The sequence below is a fragment of the Sminthopsis crassicaudata genome, chromosome 4 (assembly GCF_048593235.1).
Source record: "Sminthopsis crassicaudata isolate SCR6 chromosome 4, ASM4859323v1, whole genome shotgun sequence".
Taxonomy (NCBI): Eukaryota; Metazoa; Chordata; class Mammalia; order Dasyuromorphia; family Dasyuridae; genus Sminthopsis; species Sminthopsis crassicaudata.
Genome location: NC_133620.1, coordinates 59,950,061 through 59,972,010, shown reverse-complemented (window position 1 = coordinate 59,972,010; position 21,950 = coordinate 59,950,061). Strand labels below are relative to the sequence as shown.

Sequence of the window (21,950 nt, the reverse complement as noted above, 5' to 3'; positions counted from 1 at the left end):
TTGATCTGATTTCTCTTGTCCAGCAAGAGAATTCTATAAATATGTTTATACATATTTCATTTAACATATATTTTAACATGTTTATCATATATTGAATTGCTTGCCATCTAAGGGAAGGGGTGGGGAGAAGGAGGAGAAAATCTGAAACACAAGGCTATGCAACGGTCAATGTTGTCAAATTATCCATGCATATGTTTTGAAAAGAAGAAGCTTTATTAAAAAAAGATTAAAGATTGTCTCTTTTTATTTTTCTCATCCTACTTCCAAATGAGAATAGTGTCCTTCTGGATAAAATTCTTTTCTTTTGCTCATTAACTTTTTCTTCCTCTGTCAAAAAAATCTTTTAAGAACCTTTATATCCCAAGCACTATATTAAGTACTACAAACACAAAAAAGGTAAAAGAAAATCCCTGCCTTTAAAGAACTTATAGTCTAATGGGGAAGACAAGATACTATATACAAATAAGCTATAAACATAATGTTGGAAACAATCAATATAGGGAAGGCCCTAGAATTAAGGGGGATCAGTGAAGGCTCTCTCTCTCTTTTTGTTGAGGCAACTAGGGGTAAATGACTGTGTCACACAGCTTGGAAATGTTAAGTGTCTGAGGCCAGATTTGAACTCAGGTGCTCCTGACTTCAGGTCTAGTGATCTATCCACTGTGCCCCCTACCTGCCCAAGTGAAGGTTTTCTCTAGAGGAGTTTATCTAGGACCAGGAGAATTCTAGTCATGGAAAATAGCCAGTGAAAAGGCCTAGAGTTGTGAGATGGAATATCTTGTTTGAGAAACAACAAAGAGGCCACCATCACTAAAACACAGAGAATGGGGGATAAATGAGAAAGAGTAAGTTGTAAAAAGTCTAGAAAAGTAGAGAGGAGAAGATACTAAGTAGAGCATTTTTTTATTTGCTATTGGAGGAAATAGATCATTTTGGTAGTTGAACAAAGGATGAAAAGACTTAGGAGACACTTATGGCATACAAACCAACCAACAGGGTACTGTAGTATTCTAGATGGGAAATGATGAGGCTTTGTGCCAAAATAGGAGAGAGATGAAAAAAACAAAAATCAAGTTGCCTTCGACAAATTGGATATGGGAGGAGACAGAGATAAAGGAGTTAAGGATGACATATAAGTTTGGATAACTAAGAGGATAGATAGAGATAAGAAAATTAGGAAGAAGGGAGAGTTTGAAGAAAGACAAGTTCATTTGGGCAACCATAAGAGAAGAACTAGGAGAGAAGAGTCTCTCAAAAATCAAGGAAAGAGAAAATAAAGGAAGACAGGGTCTTTAATAGTGTCAGAGACTACAGAGAGGTTAAGAAGGATGAAAATTTAAAAAGCATTATTAGATTTCAAAATGAGATCATTGAAAGTGGTTTAGATCAAATGATGGTGATACATGATGGAAGCCAGTCCAAAGATGTACAGCCAGATATAAAATGAAAAGATGGCTGGCCTAAAAGCTCTTTCTCTTTAAATGAGGTCTTTGACACTTTCTTTTCATTTTCCTTTTGGGAATTATTGTTTTTCCCCTATAGATTGTAAGTTTTTTTTCAAGGAAGGAATTGTCTTTCCTTCCTATATGTGTATACCCATCACTTATCATTGAATCTGGCCCATAACAGGTGTTTTATAAGTGTTTATTGATTAACTGGCAGAAGGCATTTGAGTGACATGAAATCAGGAACAGTAAAATTTTGGCAAATGGCTTTATCTTTTTCAATAAATTATTAAGCAGTATTCTAAGCTGAAGAGGTTTCAGAGTGGAAGAGTTTAGAAATTTTAAAGAGAGTTAAAAAAGGTTTGGAAAAGCTGTAGTGGTGAGTGGAGGAGAGAGTTAATTAGAGAGGTATAAAAGGATTGCCTTGCAGCATTGAGGATCCAGTTTAGTTTATGTAAGATAAATTTACTCAATGAGGACATTATAATGATATTCTACAATTTCATTCATTACACATACAGATAGAAGCAAGGCAACAGGTGTTAGGAAGCTGACTCTAAGCTAACTCATGACCCAGTAAATCCTAGCTATAGACAGCTTCCAGAATAAGATCACATAGTAGAGGGTTAGGCTTTGCAGTAGCTAGCAAAGAACCAATGCTTTTACTACCAAGTAGCATGCTTCCCTCCAGTGTGTATTATGGCAATAGATCCCTTTTCACCTCAACTGTCTGAGCACAGGAAACTCTATCAGTCATAGTTCACAAATTAGCCATAGGCAGCACTGCTGTGACTAAACACCCCCTCTCTATCACCTCTTTTCCTTCCCCTCCTCTGCTTTAACTTAAGTATTTTAGCCCTGAGTTCTCCATTACCACTGTTTGATAGTAAGTGTACTTCTCTAGAAATTCATAAACTCAAGCTTTCCCACTGTCTCCACTTCAGGTTATCCTTTCCTTATTCTTATTTATTTTTTACTTCCAAGGTCCATTGGAATGCCACAAAACCAAATACAGATTGTTTTTAATTGTGCATGGCAAACTTTCTCTTAGCTCATGATCCTAGCTTTTAGTTATTTCCAAAATGGATCTGTGAAGTAAAATTACCTTCAAGTACACAAACAAGGCCAATAAAATGGTTCCAGTCCACTAACTTCCATTGCTGCCTTTGGTCTTCTTCCACCATTGCAGAAATAGTGGGACTACAACCAAGGACCTAGATTTGGTCCAACCCTTCCAGCCTTCATCTGACCAATAGTATCTATTGTTTTAAATCCTCCTTCCTGACAGGACCTCTGTTTTGTGGAACAGATGTTCTCACTGAGGATGATTAAACTATTCAAAAGGAACATGGCTAGAGCATCACTAATGGGAGCTCTAACATCATATCCCAATTGAGGAAGTGTATTTTTTAGAATATAGGGAGCAATCCAGGTGACCTTACCTAAGAAAACAGAAGGTTTAGGATACGCCTTCTGGGAGTTTATAGTTTCTTCAGGCAAAACAGGCTACAGTTAAGAATCACTCATGGGACCATACCAGAATTGCCTACTTCGTTTTCACCATCATCTCTTGGAATACTGAATGTCATTTACAATTCTGATTCCTGCAGTGAATAGAGCACCAGCCCTGAAGTCAAGAGGTTCTGAGTTCAAATTTGACCTCAGACACTTAACACAAGTGTGTTAATACAAGGCTGTGGGACCATGGGCAAATCACTTAACCCCAATTACAAAGGAAAGAAAGAAAGAAAGAAAAAAAGAAAGAAAGAAAGAAAGAAAGAAAGAAAGAAAGAAAGAAAGAAAGAAAGAAAGAAAGAAAGAAAGAAAGAAAGAAAGAAAGAAAGAAAGAAAGAAAGAAAGAAAGAAAGAAAGAAAGAAAGAAAGAAAGAAAGAAAAGAAAGAAAGAAAAGAAAGAAAAGTCCCCAAATTATTGTAAATGGGGAGGGGAGGGGGAAAGAATTCTATACCCTTCAATTAATGTAAATAAGACTAGGATTTCTCAAATGAATCAGTCATATAAACTATGTGAAAATAAGTCCTACACACCTGTATTGAATTAGTCAATTAAAAGTATAAACCAGGTAGTATTCTACAAGAAAAGTCCAGCATAATTACATCTAAATGGAATTTTACTAGCATTGCCTGAAGGGAAAAAAAGGAGATCAAGTAAACTGAAACCAGGAGTTACCACATTTGGCCCCAAAAGTTCTCTAAGCTTGAGTCCAATTTTTTTACATTAATCCTGTGTGTAATTGTGGGAGAGTTTTGGTATAATCTTCTGTGTATCAACTGGTCTTACTAAACTATCTGGGTAGATACCTTTTCTAAAGGCTAATAAATTCTGGCTAGCTAATTAGTAATCAGTGAGGAGTACATCAAAGGGAAGCTTAAGAGTGGCAGTAACCAAAACTAAGAAGAAGCATTTAGTCACCCTAGGAACCAAACCTGCCAGTGCTAATGAGAGATGATAGGGTAAGTTGAGGGATGGGTTTATATAAACTAATTGCTCCACCTGCATTATCCTTCCCATAGTGGAACATAAACTCTTTGTTCAGGAAATCCTATTTTTTGTTCTTTGTGTTGCCTGGCACTAGATAGAGTGCCTTGTATATAGTCTTTTAAATAAATGGTGGTTAGAGTAATAATAATAATATTTATATAATGCTATGTGCTGGCACCATAACTTTTGGAATTATTATTTCATTTGATGCTTGAAACAACTCTGAGAAGTAGATATTATTGTTATTACCTTCATTTACAGATGAAGAAACTGAAGAAAATAGGCTCAATGATTTTCCATAGTCATGTGGCTAAGTATCTGAAACCAAGTTTGAACTCTGACTTTCCAAACTCCAAAGCCAATGTTCTATTCATTGAGCCAACTAATTGCTTCTAGATTATTTGGATTCCATGATAGTAGCTAGATGGATTCAGAACTGGTTGAATAACTAGTCCCAAAAAATAGTGACTAATGGACAAATATCAACCTGGAGGGAAGTCTCTAAAGACATGTGCAAGGATCCATTCTTTGCTTTATCCCATTTTATATTTTTAACATCAGATTTGTGAAAGACAGGAAGGTGTAAGAAATTACTGATGAATTGAATGACAGAGAAATTTTGACAGGCTAGAATAATATAAGCTAAGACTTAGTAAGGTTAAATATTAAGTCTTAAATGGGGTTAAAAATCAAAAGCATGAGTATAGGAAAGGAAAGATGTGATGATCCTATGGGTAGTGCGATGAAATCTTAAAATGTCAGCAATGGAACATCATAGATAAAACAAACTAAACTAAAATTAATAGTATCAATCAAAATGAAGGAAGTGTAGTCTAATTGTACACAGACAGACCACCTATGCAATACTGTTTTTAATCCAGGTTCTCATGGATGGTCATAGGAAATATAAAATACCTCATAAATTGGAAAGGGTTTAGATATTGCCTAATCCAATCTTATTTTATAGATGGGAAAATTTAATCCCAAATAATTAAGTGTTTTTTTCTACATAAAGATAGGATTCAAACCCACATTTTCTGATTCTCAATCACATGCAGATTCTTGTCTTCTATTTTGAAGCAAAGGACTAAACCCAAGTTGAATTTAATATTTTAAATAATTGAAGATAAAAGATGATAGGGCAACTATGAAAAAGACAATTCATAAAGCAAGAAAAAATTAAATAAACTTCATTAGATATGGTCTCTTTTGGATTGTATAGTAACAGTGAAAAAGTTCTGGGAAAGGGGAGTGAATCATTCCAGTTTAAAACTGTTATTTTAATTTTAATTTAACTTTCTAAATATAAGACCCTTTTTCAATGACCAGTCAATGGACATACTGGTAGATAAAGTAGTTCATCCTGCTATAAATGAAATCAAAAAAAGAAAAAAAAGAGTTACAGCCAAAATTAAGAATGACTCACAAGTATTTGTTGTAGTGGCAAAGAAAAATTGGTAGAGTGAGTTTTACCACATACCAAAAGGCAACCAGAAACATTATTTAATGTTATTTGGTTATCATATAATATATTCTCAATGATAAATACATGGGGAAAATCAATTATACAATCAATTCATCTTTCCCCAATTAAAATAACTGACAAAATTATCTCTAAGGCCTTTATCAGGTATGATTATCTCTATCAAATCACTCAATAACATTAAGCTAATGTATGCTCCAATGGAAATCCTGACATTCAAGTATTTGTTAACATAGGGGAGAAAACAGTGGCAGCCAATTATCTGCTGGGTATTTGTTTGGGAGAGAGGTATGGAAGGATAGGAAGAACTGAAGCTTCCTCCTCCTCCCTTTTTAATTTTAACATTTGTTTGCTTTTACTTGTGTTCAGAGTTTCTTCCTTTCTCCAGCTTCTAGAGAGCCAACTGTTTTAGCTTTTCTTTGTATCCTGATATCCTCTCCAAGAACAAAGGACAACCAATAACAACAGTACATGGCACACAATGCCTAACACATAATAATAACTTAATGCTAACTACATCATTAGTTAGCAATGGGATGATTAATATTCATTGATTAGCTCATTTGAATAGTTTTAATGTTCACCAAAAAAGCTTCCTTAAGATACAAATGGAGTTATGTGAATAATCCTTACATAGTCTATTGGATAAATAATTTTTAATAAGAGAATCAATAATGAGTTGCTTACCAGAAGTCAAACCCAATAAGGCACTAGAAAAAATATTTAACATACCCAAAAAATTCATCATGCAAGAGTAACACAAGTCCCACGAAACAATGTATACTTGAGAAATGATCAGTCTTCATGATCCCCTTCTTGCTAGCTGAAATCATAGTAAAAACCAAAGGCTGAACTATAAATAAGGCTAGGCTTCATTCCAAATTGAGAGTGCTGTATATTACTTATGCTCTTTCAACAACTATAGAAACAATTGAACTTAGCATCTAGTTATTAAGGATAATTAGTTAAAATAGCAATTTCCTAGATGGTTGCATTCCAACCTGCCACCTACCAAGGCCATTTCAAAGGTAAAATCCTTCTTATCCCTACCTGACCCTCTTCCTATGTATCTGCAGGCTCCTTAGCAGTATCATGATGTAATAAAATGTCTTTTTTTCCCATGAAACTTTATGTTGGCGAGTATCCCCTGATAATTTAATTTGTCTTCATAGTGGGTGTTTTGTGAAGGCATGTTACAGTTGGCAAAATTGCTAGTTAAGATACTGAATAAAAGGTTACTTTTGTTATTTCAAATATATTAGAAGACAGACTAACCTGTGGCTTAAAAAGAAACCTTTCCAAGTCAGATCAAAACCTCAGACGACAGCATTAAAGGCCAAAGATGAAGTGAGAAGATAAGTTAATAGAAGAAAACAGAAAACTAATAATACCTCATCACAGCAATAGGTCATTCTTCTGTCCCACAAACATTCAAATTCATAAATAAATAAAGTTGTTCCATTTCATTATTTAGAGCACATTGCAGCCAAGTCAAGAAAAAAAATAATACAAAGGCATAACATAATATAATAACATGCTAGTAATGTTGAAACATATGGTATATGCTGCCTTGGACACCATTACTTTGGTGTCATCATTCAGAAGGCTATAGATTCTTTAAAAGGTGGTATTACAGTATTTAGTAAAAAGTCTGAGATGATTATGATTTTACTCCTCATTATTATGCAACTGAATGTTGCATGTCATGTCTTCTCAATACTGATGAAATATAGGCATACTATATATATATATATATATATATATATATACACACATATATATATATATTATATATTTATATATTTTTATAGGTTAGAGAAAAATTTTAAAGTTAGAAAAGAGGGATATTAATTCATAGTCTGGAATATAAGCTCACTGGAAGCAGGAAAGATATTTTTTTTCTCTGTATATATCCTCAGCCCTAGTGCAATTCCTGTTGCAAAGTATGTACTTCTTGTTTATTGTTTGCTGGATGCACACTAATGAGTTTTTTAATAGAGAAAAAAAAATCTTGATTTGTGTATTAATCTCATCAGAATAATTTGCTATAGATTTTATTTTTTAAAAAAAATTCATTTTTAATCATGGCAATAATGTGCCATCTAATCTCTTTTCTTCAAAAACTTCATTAAATAATGTAGAATTGATGAGGCAGAAGTTTATGTTGTTCTTAAATAATGTGTACATATATTCTAATGGAAAATGAGATTTTTTCATTCAAACTTTAGGTTTCACTTTACCCCTGTTAAAAATGAAGTTTTAATGGTTAAGAAAAAAATCTCAACAGAATCCCTTCTGCCCATGCCAAAGAATAGATCATGTAGCAGTCTTTCTGAACATTCACAAAATGTTGGTTCTAGGGTTCTCTGGTTTTTTTCTGCCAAAAGAATTAACAGGTCTAGTCTCTTTTCTTATCTCTGTCTTCAACTCTTGGAAAATGTCACCTAATTTAAGGTTGCTGTTACCTATTTATTTTCACAAACGTTAATTATTTAAATAAGATTTTGGTACCGATAATAACACACAAAAAACAGATGCCAGAAAATTCATCCACCTTTCCAAGAAACATAACTTGTATTTATTAGAAATATCACAAACCAGGAGTGGGAAACTTATGCCTTATAACAATAAAGCATAAAAGAAAGGTATTTTAGTCAATTAATGATTTTAATGAATATAAGAACCATGACAATTAGGAAAATATCAAGGCATCCATAGGGTTAATGGCTTAATACTATAGCCTATTACATTATACTAGTTCATACTTTTAAATCACAGCAAGTTATTAGCAGTGAAGGGATGAACCTTCTTGAGGTTCTCATTTCAGTGAGAGGATGTTATAGAAAAGACAGCCTAGGTTTAAAAAGTAATTAGTAGCAAGCGCTAGTTGAGTTAATTTGTTAAAGACAAACTTTGCACTTGGAGAAGCTGAATGAAAAAGCAACAGTAAAGCTTACAGAACTTAGCTCGTACAATTTGCCTTGAAGGCGGAAGATTGGTTCCCTGTAATAGCAAAGAATTTTGTTTTAGTTAAGAAAAAAGTTTCTAGAGAAAAATCTGAGTCATTTATTCCTTCTCCCTTCAAAACAATGAAAATCACAAAATTCACAGAGGTTCCCATTTGCTTTATTAACCATTCCTCTGTATCTTGAAATGTATGCTAGTTGCAGAATCTTCATTGTTTTGACTTGAAAAGAAATATCAAGGCAAATATTCATTACCACACAAAACATAACAGACACGGCAAACTTTTAGTTAATGCAATCTCTGCAAAGCGCTATGATTAGTCAGAGACAGCTGATCAACCTAAAAAAAATGAATATTTTAAAAGACCAAATCAATGTTTTAATTAACATCTTCATAAAACCAATAGAAATTCTGACAAAGCAAATCAAGCAACAGCCTTTCTCTATGAGCTGTCCCTTCACTGTTACCAAGCTGTGCAAATGTGTGAACTAGTAAGCAGCACCAAAAAGCCCATGCAAGTACTCACCATCACTTTATCCTTGAACTGACTCAGATTCAGTGATCATCAAATTAAATTAGAAATAATATAAGCAGGTAAAATAGTACATAAAGGATAAGAAGTGAAAACTCAAAAAGCTGTGCACATAGCAGAAGTTATTTAAAAAAATCAAATTGTTAGCAGCACAAAACAACTAATGAAACAACTGTATTTCATTCTGCAAACTCAAAAGGTGAAACACAAGCTGCATGTCAAGCAGAATTTGCATAAAATTATTTGCATCCAAAAAATTGTCAATAAAGCAATTTGCTCCAGTCCATTCAAGCATGCAGTTAGTAATTCTTTTTACAAAATTCCTACCTGATTTCCAACTGCACTCTTCTTATGAACCTGACTGCTTCTTTGCTGGGCACTAAGAAAGACAAAAAGGAAAGTTTCAGTAAAGAAACTCTGAAGTTTTACTACTGAGTAAAGTGGAATTAAGTAATGCTTTCTTGTGAAGAGATTCCAGATTGGTATAAAATTGTGAAGAGAAACAGTTATTCTGAACTTTTGGTGATCAATGTTCATAAAATAATATGAGAATGCTATGAGAAGAAAAGCTTTATCTAGTATCACGTGAACCTATAAGCATAGGTTAAATATTAAAGGTATACAAAAAAATTAGCCATCAGCCTAGTCAGTTTGTAAAAAAATATAAAAGTCCAACAAAATTAGAGTTCTTTCTTATATATGTGAAGTTTAGTTTCTATTATTTTAAAACATAATATTATTTGATTATATTATTCTATGTATCTTAATTTTTCATCATAATTTGACAGAGAAAAAAAATCAAGAGTATTTATTCTTTATTCTGGACAGACCAGCAAAGTCTTACCTGTATTGATTCCTTAATAGTTTATCTTACAAGGTTGCCTTAGAGATCTTTATTGAACTTTTCAACATATTCTCAAAGGTTCAAGCATCTTAATACATATTTAATGACACTAAATATAAGTATTAAAATAATAGAGCCAGAAAATCTAAGTGTTAAAATGACAGGATTGCATGGGTCAGTGTTTCAATCAAAACAGATACCAACTTAGAACAGTTTCTCTAGCTACTGGTCCTCAGTAATTTTTTTTTTCATTAGAGGAATGTTGTAATCACTTTGTTGCATGTAAGAGATACTTAGACAAACTAACTATAAAAATCATTTCGAACTGGTAGAAAACTACAAGAAACAAACTCTATTTGAGTAACTAGCTTTCTAGAAAATGTAAAATACCATTTTAACTCTTCTATTCAGAGAGTAAAAATCGAAATCATCTAAAGCTCTACTAATCCAAAAGAACTATTTTATAAATGGATCAAGCAACTGATAAAAAATGGTATCTATTATTCATGAGCAGTTATTATATCAAGATTCTTGTCATATAAATTTATTTTTTTAAATGAGATCTCTAATAGAAAAAAAAGAAAGAAAAAAGAAACACATGTCTATCAGCAGTAAGGCAGGTATCTAGGGCATAATCAAAACCCAGTTGGATTTTAGGCAAAAAAGGTAAAGTAAATAAGAGGGTAGTTTATATGTGATCAATAAACCCTACAATATGTATTGGGTGATTATGGCTGCAACTCTGTCCTTGGAATTCTGGATCTGATCCACAGAAGTAATGGCATTAACCCAATAAACTTCTCTGTTAATATATATTCCTCCTTCATGAAACATAAGGCCTTAACCCTTTTAGGATCAATATTTGTTTTTCCCTGAGGATATTTAAATAATGATTGATCATGAAAATTTCAGGAGTTAAAGGACATTTTTTTTACTACTATACCTTTTAGAACATCTGTCATTTTTTAAAATAACAGGACCTACCTCACTTGGCTGGTGTGAGGATCAAAAGACTTTGTGAAGCTCAAAGCACATGCCTGGCACATTTTATGTGTTTAATAAATATTTATTTTCTTCCTTTCTTCTCTCTTCTCTTTGTTTGCTTGCTTCATATTCAGGACATATATGTTGATGTCCTTTGCCTTCATATTCTTTTCAATTTCTATGACCTGTATCTTCACTTACCTCAACTAACCACAGAGATACTCATGCCTTAAGATCTCATCATTGTTCACAACCATTCCACTGATATGCCTATCTCCATAACTCTGAACTCAGATTTTACCCCATTTATTCACAGTTTCCTATCCTTCAATGTTTCCTTCTGTGTAACTTTTCCTAACCCTTCTTTTACTCCTTCTATAATGTCTTGTCCCTCTTTCCAGCCATTCTCATTCTCTTATTCTATCACCTGTACTATTGCCTCACTCTGTTTTGACTGGACTCATTAACAAGTTTTTGATGTACACTGTCCTCTAACCTCTACTCTTTTGTCCTAAAACTATTCATGCCCTGACAAATCTCTTTCTGAGATTTGCCACTCCACCTTCCACAACCTAGGCAGACTAAGTTCCTTGTACTCCTGAACTACTGAACACTGCTGGAGAAAGGCATATCATCATACTGACCAGATTCACTACAAATAGATGTTATCTTTTCTCAAGTGAGCTCTCCTTTCTTGTACTTTTTTATGCTCTTTATTCCCTTAGAAAATGTTACAAAGCTTCTCTTCTTTCTTCAAGCCTTCAGTGCCTCCTCTATCTTGCAGCAAATGCCCTTATGTCTCCCTTTATTAAGAGAGAATATTAACTCTAAGGCTCTCTCATTCCTACTCCCATCCTTTCTTCTTTTTTTCCCTGACTGAAAGGAAATGATAGTCTTTCTCCTTACAGAACCAATTTCTGTACATGAGTACTAAATTCTGTGTGTTTACATGTCTTCCAGAAACTTGGCTCATCCATTTTTCTTTCTCCCTCTTTTTAAATTCTCCCTATTATTATTATATTATATATTATATTATTTTTATATTTGTTTTACATTATATTTATTTTAAATACTTTTCCCCATCCCTTCCCCAGTAACAAATATTTAAAAAAAGAAAATGTATATAATAAAATCAAAGAATTATTATCAAGCATTCATTTAATTCCCTGCCACCTCCCTCCATTCACTGGGGGGGAGGGGAAGGATAGTCAAAAAGAAACATAGATATTTTCTCTTTGAGCCAGTTCTGATGAGAGTAAGATTCACACTATGTTCATCCCTCTCCTTTCTTTCCCTCATATATAATAGGTTTCCTTTGCCTCTTCATGAGATGTAGTACCTCCACTTTTCCATTTTCTGGTACTTTTCCTTTCCATCTCTAGATCCTTTTTCATATTGTAACACTAAAACCAAATTATACATGTACACCTTATGTATACTCATAACAGAAATATAGTTCTCAAGAATTCTTTTTGCTTTTTTATGCTTCTCTTGAGTCCTATATTTGGAGGTCAAACTTTTTACTTAGTTCTGTTTTTTTGTTTTGTTTTGTTTTGTTTTTTGTCAGAAACAAATGGAATTCACCTATTTCATTGAATGTCCATCTTCTTCCTGGAAGAAAATGCTTAGTTGGCTGGGTAAGTTATTCTTGGCTGCATATCAAGTTCCTTAGCCTTTCAGAATATCAGATTCCAGGCCTTTTGATCCTTTAATGTGGACACTGCTAGATCCTGAGTAATCCTTATTGTGGCACTTTTGTATTTGAATTTTTTTTTTCTGGCTGGTTGTAGTATTTTTCTTTGGTCTGATACTTCTGGAATTTAGCCACAATATTTCTTGGAGTTTTGATTTTGGGACCTTTTTCAGTAGGTGATCAATGAATTCTTTCTTTGCCTATTTTACCTTCTGTTTCTATAACATCTGGGGAGTTCCCTTTGATGATTTCCTGAAAAAAAATAGTGTCTAGGCTCTTTTTTTCATCAGGATTTTCAGGGAGTCAAATAATTCTTAGATTATCTCTCCTAGATCTATTTATCTATTTTCCAGGTCTGTTGTTTTCCCAAGTAGGTATTTTTTCTATTCTTTCTTTCTTTTATTTTATTATTATTATTTTTTTTTTTGTTTTGCTTGACTAATTCTTGGCGTCTCCTCAAGTCATTTGTTTCCATTTGTTCAATTCTGATTTTTAATGAATTCTTTTCTTCATTTACTTTTTTAAATTTCTTTTTGTAATTGTCCAATTGAGTTTTTAAGTTAGTTGTTTTGTTCTATGGAATTTTTTTCCATTTCACCAATTTCATTTTTAAAGAATTATTTTCTTTTTCCAATTCACTAATTCTGTTTTTCAGGAGTTGATTTCTTTATCCATTCTATCTTTTAATGAGTTACATGTCTTATCTAGACCCTCTTGCAAAGCTTCCCTTTCCTTTCCCCATTTTTCTTCTAGCTCTTTTTAAAGAGCCTTTTTAATTTCTTCTATGAGAGTCTTGTGTGATGAGGACCAGTTTATATTATGATTTGGGGCTCCATCTGGAGACAATCTGCTTTTAGTCTCCTCAAGGTTTGAAATCTGCTCTTTTTCAGTATAGAAGCGTTCTATAGTTAGAGCCCACTTTGCCTTTTTACTCATTTTAACAACAACAACAACAACAACAAAAGGTGCTTTCTGCTTTTGGTGCAATGTGGGGTTACTAAGCTTCCTCAACAGACAACAGGAAGTAGCAGTGAAGCATCAGTGGGACAGCAATGGCTACTCTGGGATTAGGATCTGTACTGGGTTCAGCATTGTAAACTGAGATCATGCTGAGTTCCTCCCAATGCTGGGTGCATGTGGCCAGGTTCTGAGAGAGTCTAGCATTTTGAGGTTGTCTTTACCCCCTGTGTTTATAACTTCTCTGCCAATCTATTGGCTTGCTGCCAGAGCAAAGTAGCTGACACTGTGGTAAAGTTCTCCCTGCAAATTTTCCTCCAGCTGAGACCACACCCTACCCCCCCACCCCCCAGTCTGTTCAGCATGAGCTGCTTCTCATGCTCTCACTGCCTACTTGGCTGATGCTGCGCCTGGTCTAATTGTCCCTGCCTGCGAGCAAAAGACAGACCTTTTTTGGTGAATTTTGAGATTATCTTCTGTTGGTAATGCGTTGTATTCTCAATATTTGTGGGTTTTGACAGCCAAGCACTAATTCTGAGGCTGATTTTCATAAAAAATAGTTTGAGGGTAAAGGAGAACTCAGAAAGACGCATGTGTCCTCTCCGCCATCTTACCAGTTCCCCAAAGGGGCAAATGGGGCTTCCAGCTGTAGAGAAACAAACCAGCTTATCCAGATTCAGCCCTTCCTGACCCAATTCACTTTTTGAGAGGAACCCATGACCTTTATACTTTTTCTCCACCCCCATGACATCCAATCTTCCTTAGGAAGGGAAGACTTGGATATGGAAGCTAAAGCTATGGTCCCATATCCTTCATCTCCCAGGATTGGGGGCTGCCAGGAATCCTGGGTCCTCTATAGCCTGGGCTTCTGCTATCATTGCTGTTTGTGCCACTGCAGCTGCTCCTGATGTTTCTCTTCCTAATGAGGGCACCAGACCCTCTGTGCCACTTCCAGTACTTGTATTTTGGGAGTTATCCTCTGGCAGGAATTGTCCCATGAACTGCCTGCCAACAGGCCCAAGCTCAATATCATGTGTACTTGACAGTCCTGTGTACAGCTACCTTTGCTGGGGAGTTGTTGCCCAAAGCCCAAGGGCAATAGCAGTGGTGGCTGGAGCTAAGCAGTAAGCCTGGCCAACTTTACAAATCTAAAACAACTACCAAGTGCCATGAGTGCTGAGAAAGCATCAAGTGCTGAAGCATTTTTTCATTCATTGAAATGCATCAAATACCAAATTCAATGAGTTTCAAAGCCTTATTCAAAGGTACCATATCTATTATCTTATTTTAAACTCTTAACTCTGGAATCGCTTTGGCTATGAGTCTTTTCCTTTCCTTCTAGTTCTTAGGGCTTTCTCTTTATATGCATCGGAGACCAAAATTTAAGTCATTTTCATATTTTGTAGATACCAGGACTTTCCTTGACCTATCTCTGCTTTATACCTTCCCCAGGATACTTGACTGGCCCACTGTCTTTTCCAATCATTTATGATCTTAATGCTCTAATAGGTACTTGGTGCAATCCCAGATCATGTAAAAGAAAAACACCCACATGTATGATACCAGCAATTTGCTACTGAGACAGGAAGAAGCACAAACATTCCATGTTGACCTTTTTTTCTTTGCATCAGAATTATCTGCTTCTATTAATCCAGCTGATTGAAGCATAGCTCCTTTTTTTCTTGTAATATCAAGCTGGTATAGTGGGTAGAGTGTCTGGCCAACCATCAGGAAGACTCATCTTTCTGATTTCAAATCTGGCTTCAAATTAGATGTATCATCCTGTGAAAGTCATTTAATCTTGTTTGCCTCTGCTTTCTCATCTGTAAGATGATTCAGAGAAGAAAATGGCAAACCACTCCAGTAGATATATTTGCCAAGAAAACCCCAAATGGAGCCATAAATAGTCAGACATGACTGAAATGAATAAACAACAACAACTATTAGAGGTGAAAGATTCATTCCATTCAGTCCCAGCAGAGGCATACCACAGTAAACTGGGGAAGGAAGGTCCTGAGATCCACTTTTCCCTTTCCTCAGATCTTGTGGCTCAGAGAAATGGGCTTGGGGTTTTGGCCTTGCTTTGTTCATCCTTTAAAACCACAGATGCAGGGAGTGGCATCTGTGATAAAGGGGCTCAGCCAGGAGGATCTATAAGCCCAGGACCTTAGGCCAGATGTGAAATCAATCAGTCCATCAGGAAAGGCCTGAGAAACCTGAGAAGGATTGGAGGGGTGGAGGCAAGGGCTGGTGGGATGGGATGCACTTGGAACCTGATGGGATTAATGTTTTGAAGGAAATTAGTTAAGATAAAAGCACCCTTTCTCTTTCTCATCTTCAATATCTTTATTGGCTCTTTCTTTGCTGTCTACCAACATTTCCAGGACATTCCTGGTACTTAAAACTTTACATGTCTAAAATTATCCACTTTTATTTCTCTTCCCTTTCATAGCTATAATCCTAAAAAAGGAATGTCTACAAATGAAAATTGTGGGAGGGGATTCAAGAAAACAGGTACATTGTTATAACTTTAGTAGAGCCATGAATTGATCCAGGCATTCTGCAAAGCTAGGGAGAACTAACTACCAAAAGTCATTAAACTGCATTTTTTTTCTTGATTCAGTCATACAAATGACTAATTTGTCTATCCCCAAAGAAGTCCAAGAAAGAGGGAAAGGAAACACATATAGTATATATTATAGTTTATATATATATATACATATATATATACACATATATATATACACATACATATCTTTGTTTATATATGTATGTGTGTATGCACATATTTATTAAGTTTATATGTATATTTGTGTTTATGTTTATATATACATATTCTTTTTATAATGGCAATAAATTATAAACTAATAATAATAGATATCATTCATAGACTATTTTATGGTTTGTAAAGTATTTTGTAGGTAATACCTATTTGATTATCAAAAAAGTCCTGAATGTGTTTTTTTTTTTTTTCCAACATTGAGGGGACGCATTCAAAAAGAGAACTTTTTGGGAACTGAATATGGATCACAACATAATTTTTTTTTCCTTTTCTGTTGTTGTTTGCTTGCTTTTTTCCTTTCTCTCTTTTTTCTCTTTTTGATCTGATTTTTCTTGTTCAGCATGATAAATGTGTGTATGGAAGAATTGCACATATTTAGTATATATTATATTACTTGAGAGGGTTGAGGGAGGGAGGGAGAAAAACAGAACATAAGGTTTTGCAAGACTGAATGTTGAAAACTATCTGCATCTATTTTGAAAATTAAAAAAAAACTTTTTATTAAAAAAATTAAAAAGTAAAAATTTCTGAGAGGTAGTTGCTATTATTTTTCCCTATTTTACAGATGAGGGAACTGAAGTAAAGAGAAGTTAAGGGCTTTGCCCAGAGTTATATAATGAGTAAGTTAAGAGTTGAGATTTGATCAGACAATACTGATTTCAGATGCAACATTTATCCCACATAGTATCTAGATACCGTTAAGGAATTATCTGTTAATTGGGGTTAGCTGAATAAATTATGGCAGATGAATATCTTCCATATTATTATGGAATATTATTATACAGCAAGAAATGATAAAAGAAAGAGATTCAGAGAAGCCTATGAAGGTTGGGGCAAGGGTGGGGTTTGCTCAAACAGCTGCATTTATTTCAAGCTTCAGATAGTCTTTTCTTTTTGTTACACTTCTAATGATTATATACTGGCAAATCTTTTGTTGATCTGAGTTGATAATGCTTGATATTTATCAAAAGAACCATATTATTTAATGTTTAACTTCTAAAATGAAGTTTAAAATTAACTTAAAAGGGATCCTCTGTTGTTAGTTGGGGATAATGAGCAAGACACAAAAGGGTAACTTGAAGCCTTTGGGTTATACACCCAAAATCTGAAGGGGAGGGAAAATCCTCATTTTGATTTGAAATTGATTGGCATTGGAAAATTCCCAAAGCATAGAACCAATGTCAATTTTTTTTTTACCATACCCTAGATATGGCTCTACTAAAAAGCAACAATTATAGAAAATATTGACCACAAAATGACAAATAGCATCAAGGAATATCTAAAACTGAGATTTATCAAAATATAGTCACTGCTCCTATCATTCTAGAGCCTAATAAGAATTCACACACACACAGACATATTCCTCCTTTTCTTTGCTTGATTTTCACTAAATCCAGAGAGACAATCATTTCCCAATTAGCTCCTGCATTTAGGGGGCTGATGAAAGAAAGGCTCCCTCTACCAAGATTCACAAGTGCGGGTGGTAATGGAGATACTGATAATATGAATTGAAGAAGCAATGGCAAAGAGTTCCCCATTCTCTAGGATGGTAAAATATACACAAAAGTGACTTGTAAACAACAGATTGCATTCATATAAGAATAGATGATATCCTTGTAATAAACCAGAGTTCATTACTCAGAGAGTATCAGAAAAAATAACATGAGAAGAAAAAATCAAAGTAGCTCTGTGGTTTGATGCCAAGGTTCTAATATACTGCATTTATTAGTGGCAACATAGACATTCTGCAGGAGAGAAGAAGAGATATAATGAACTCTACAACCCATAGAATTTTCATGGTGCTCATATAACAAGGACTGAAATGTACACACTGTATCATTTCAACTGTGAGAAAACAGGTGTCAGGACGTACTCAGCACACTGGAAAACAAACAGGACTTGGTCTGCTATATGACATTGAGATATCACTTTAACAGGCTATGTCTGGAGCCTATGTTTCCTTTAAACTACTAGAGGACATAAATCTCAGAAGCCAGATCATCCACATGGTACAAGGGGAGGCGAACATGAGAACTTGAAAGGTCACTACACAAAAGGGGCCTGCTAATAAGCTTGCCTTTCTATTTAAATGGTAGGATTATGGAGAAAGAATGGAAGTAAAAGAACAATTTGATCATCTATTATTTATATAAATTGCTAAATCAAATTCAGTATACAGGGGAAAACAAGATTTGGTGCTTTTCTTAGGCAAAGACAATAACAAATAAACTCCATTAAAGCTTTTTCTTCTGAAATATTTGACTGTTAAATACAGAAATTTTATTATATTTGGAAAACCACACATGTAGGCATCAGGAAAATCCAGAGTAAAATCACTATACAGTAGTACAAACTTGACCATATGACAAATAGCCCATTTTATGACCACATGATAAAGAGCACATGTTATGGAAACAGAAAAATGGAAGGGAAAAATGCATCTGTGAATAATATGATAAAATTCTATTTCAAAAATAAAATTTATAACAAGTTTATCTTATAAAGGTTATATAGCTATGGTCAATAAGGAACTGACTTACATTCATAAGAACAAGAGAAGTGATGAAAGTAAATGAACAGGCAGCTTTCAAAAAAAATCTAAGCTACCAATAACTGTATAAAAAATCTGGTAAGTAATAATTAGAGAAATTCAAAGCTATTAGATGGCAAATATGACAAAAGATAAAAACAGCAAAAATGCAAGCTTCAATTAGTCTCCAAAGCAATTTAGAACCATGTTCCACAAGTTACTAAAATATACATAGCTATTGGCCCAGCCATACTGCTACTAGTATGTATACTAATATATGGTGAAAGAATTAAAAGAAAAAAGAAATGAGCTGTTAAAAAATGTGTATGTCTACTTATATAACCACACACATAAATTTGTGTGAATGTATATGCGTGTGTATACAATAGTATTGAGAATGGAATAGAATATTATTTTGAAATAAGAAATTTTTAAATGAATACTTTTAGAGTAAATTGGAAAGATCTTTATGTACAGATGCAGATCAAAGCAAGTAGAACTAGGAGAACAATTAACATGGCAGCCTTATAAACAAAATCAACTTTGAACAACTTCTGGTTAAGCAATGATAAATCATGAGTCCAGAAAATTGAAGAAGAAATATAACATTCATATTCTGCTAATGAAGATAAAGATTCTTCAAAATCAGAAAGAAAAATGTTTAGGGGACAGAGTTGATATAGGGATTTATTTCCCCAGATTAAGCATTTTAATGAGGGTTTTATTTGAGAGATGGTTTTGTTCAATTTAGGGGATCCAATTAGAGGTAAAGATAATTGAAAGTTGCAAATGAGAACTATATTAAAAGAAAGAGGTCTTTATTTCAAAAGGAAAACAAAAGAATTAATGTTTTTCTAAGATTAGCAAAAGCTAGATTAGAACTGGTTACGTATACCCATTGGAGAAAAAAAAAAGAAAAAATCCATAATTGCCTACCTATTCTAATTTGGAGATTATAAAAAGTCCATTATAATAAGAATTAACTTGAAATGTCAATTTTAGAGAAAAATGGAAAGATTCTCAATACATACATTTAAATCCTCACCAAATAATTTCTTCTTTCACAACAGGAATTTAACTATGCAATTGTCTATCTATTGCTTTAGAATTTATAAAGTGGATTCCTCAAAACAAACCAATGAACTAAATGCATATCCTAATAAAAATGACAGAATATTTTATATATGATTTTATTTATTTATACATCACATTACTTTTTAAATTTTATTTATGGCTTTATTTTACTTTATTTTCCATATGAATCACAGAATTAAAGAATCTCAGATTAAACAGTTTCCAATTACATTTTAATCTGGTGTGTGATGCATTGCGAGATTTTTCATGCTATGGGTTTGATATTGCTGATGTAAATCATGAATAAAAATGTTACATTGTTGAGAACCAAGCATAGATTCCTAAGAATTACTCCAAAGAAACTCAGACTCTTAGGAACTCCATTGGAGACTGCTGGAACTCTGTCTTCCCAGAAATCAGCCGGAGTCAGGATCATTAAACGTCTTTATTCTTGATCTTTTACGGTCTAGGTCAGGGGATTAGGTCTAGCAATCTCACACACACCTTCCTCCCTCAAATGCCAGGAGAGACAGAGAGTGAGCATCTCAATTTCCTCTTCCTTCTCCTACTCCTCCCACACACGTCACTTCCCCCTCTTTGTCCCACCAATCAAGTCAGCACAGAACACCTGGGAAGGGTCAACCTTCAAACAAGTTAATAGGGAACCTTCCAATTGGGAATTAGTCTCACATGCTTCATTATCCAAAAACATTTGCTCAGTTCTAGCCCCTTTACAGGAGACAATCTGCAAAGTTGATGTGGCATAATTAATGATTATTCTGTGAATTTAGTCTCTGAACCAGTATTGAATCTAAATATACTATAACCTTACCAAATACATCCATCTTTTCCACAAGAATAGTATGAGCTAGCTTTATCCAATGCTTTGCTAAAATCTAAGGAAATAATATCATTCCTCATATCTACTGTCTTAATAGCCTTATCAAAAAAGGAAATAAGGTTAATCTCTCATGACTTTTTTCACTAAGAAATAGCTCTCCCCAACAAGAAAGCAAGCAGCTTATAGAAAAAGGAAAAACATCTAAAAGCTATCAGAAATATTGAAATAGGAAGGATTTGATATTGATCTGAATGAAGACATAGCATTGAAATTATTATGCAATTTGGAGTAGATCTGATATGCCAGGGACATGACATTCCAGTTTTCAGTTCAGAAGTGCCTATTATAAAGTATGTATTAATGTTTAAACTTCTCTTAAGTGCTATGTTCTCTTAGCATTAATGTGAAGTCCCTATAATGAATGACTACAAGTAAGAGGGCAATAAAGATCACTTTATGTAGGGGATATTCTGTAGCACAGACCACACCTGACACACATATATCAGATTATGATGTTTCATCCATTTGACTGTCAAAGGAAAGACAGATAGAAGCACTGATATCTAAAAGACTGAAAGGGTTTCCGAACATAACCTCTTATCATTCCTCACATGCTCATCCCCCAATACCACAGACAGTGAATTAGACCTTCAAGATTCCTGCACTTACTTTAAGATGGCATTGGTGCAGAACATGTCACTACATGCATTATAAAGACTATTATATCATTATTATAGTCACTAATAAGATATATCCTCAGTGTTTCAGCATCAACGTACAAATGAGCAGATTTTCATAAAACACATATATAAATAATAAGTTCATTTCACTTAGAGGCAGGTAGGTGGTCCAATAGGAGCATCGGACCTGAAGTCAATTCAAATGCAGCCTCAGACACCCCTGTCTGCCATGGTTTCCTCATATAAAATGAGAATGATAACAACTACTTCCCAGGGTTATTATCTGGATGAAATTAAAGTGTTCTGCATAAGCATTAGCTACTGTTATTTCTTTACTCACATTATACAAAAGAATATTACAGATATGGTTTTCTGAAAATATAGATATCCTCAAATGACAATTACAATGAAGTTTTTAGGAAGTGAAGGCAATGGATGTCTACTGTAAATATTATTCTTTAACTTTATTTAAGATTAAAGGATGAAAAGGTGCAGGAAAGATCCCCATTATTTTCTCTATTCTCCCTTGGGCCTTTTCTCTGGAACAGACTAAAAATATTTGGCATAGAACAAAATTATGTTATTTCCATCTTTGTAGTCTGCCATTGTATAAAGTGTAAAGACTTGAGAGATAATAA

The 21,950-nt window shown here is 34.0% G+C and overlaps 1 protein-coding gene across 6 annotated transcripts in view; it reads right to left on the bottom strand.

Annotated features, from left to right (window-relative positions):
* Positions 1 to 21,950, bottom strand: part of DNM3 (dynamin 3) — a 562,491-nt gene that overhangs the window by 339,083 nt on the left and 201,458 nt on the right. For 4 of the 6 annotated variants that reach the window (XM_074308351.1, XM_074308348.1, XM_074308352.1 and 1 more), the window contains exons 13-14: positions 9,255 to 9,306; positions 8,402 to 8,431 (exon numbers count right to left, since the gene is read on the bottom strand). In XM_074308351.1, coding sequence (XP_074164452.1) covers positions 8,402 to 8,431; positions 9,255 to 9,306 — 82 coding nt within the window. The remainder of the gene's footprint in view (positions 1 to 8,401; positions 8,432 to 9,254; positions 9,307 to 21,950) is intronic. The other 2 variants (XM_074308353.1, XM_074308349.1) reach the window with 1 other exon arrangement.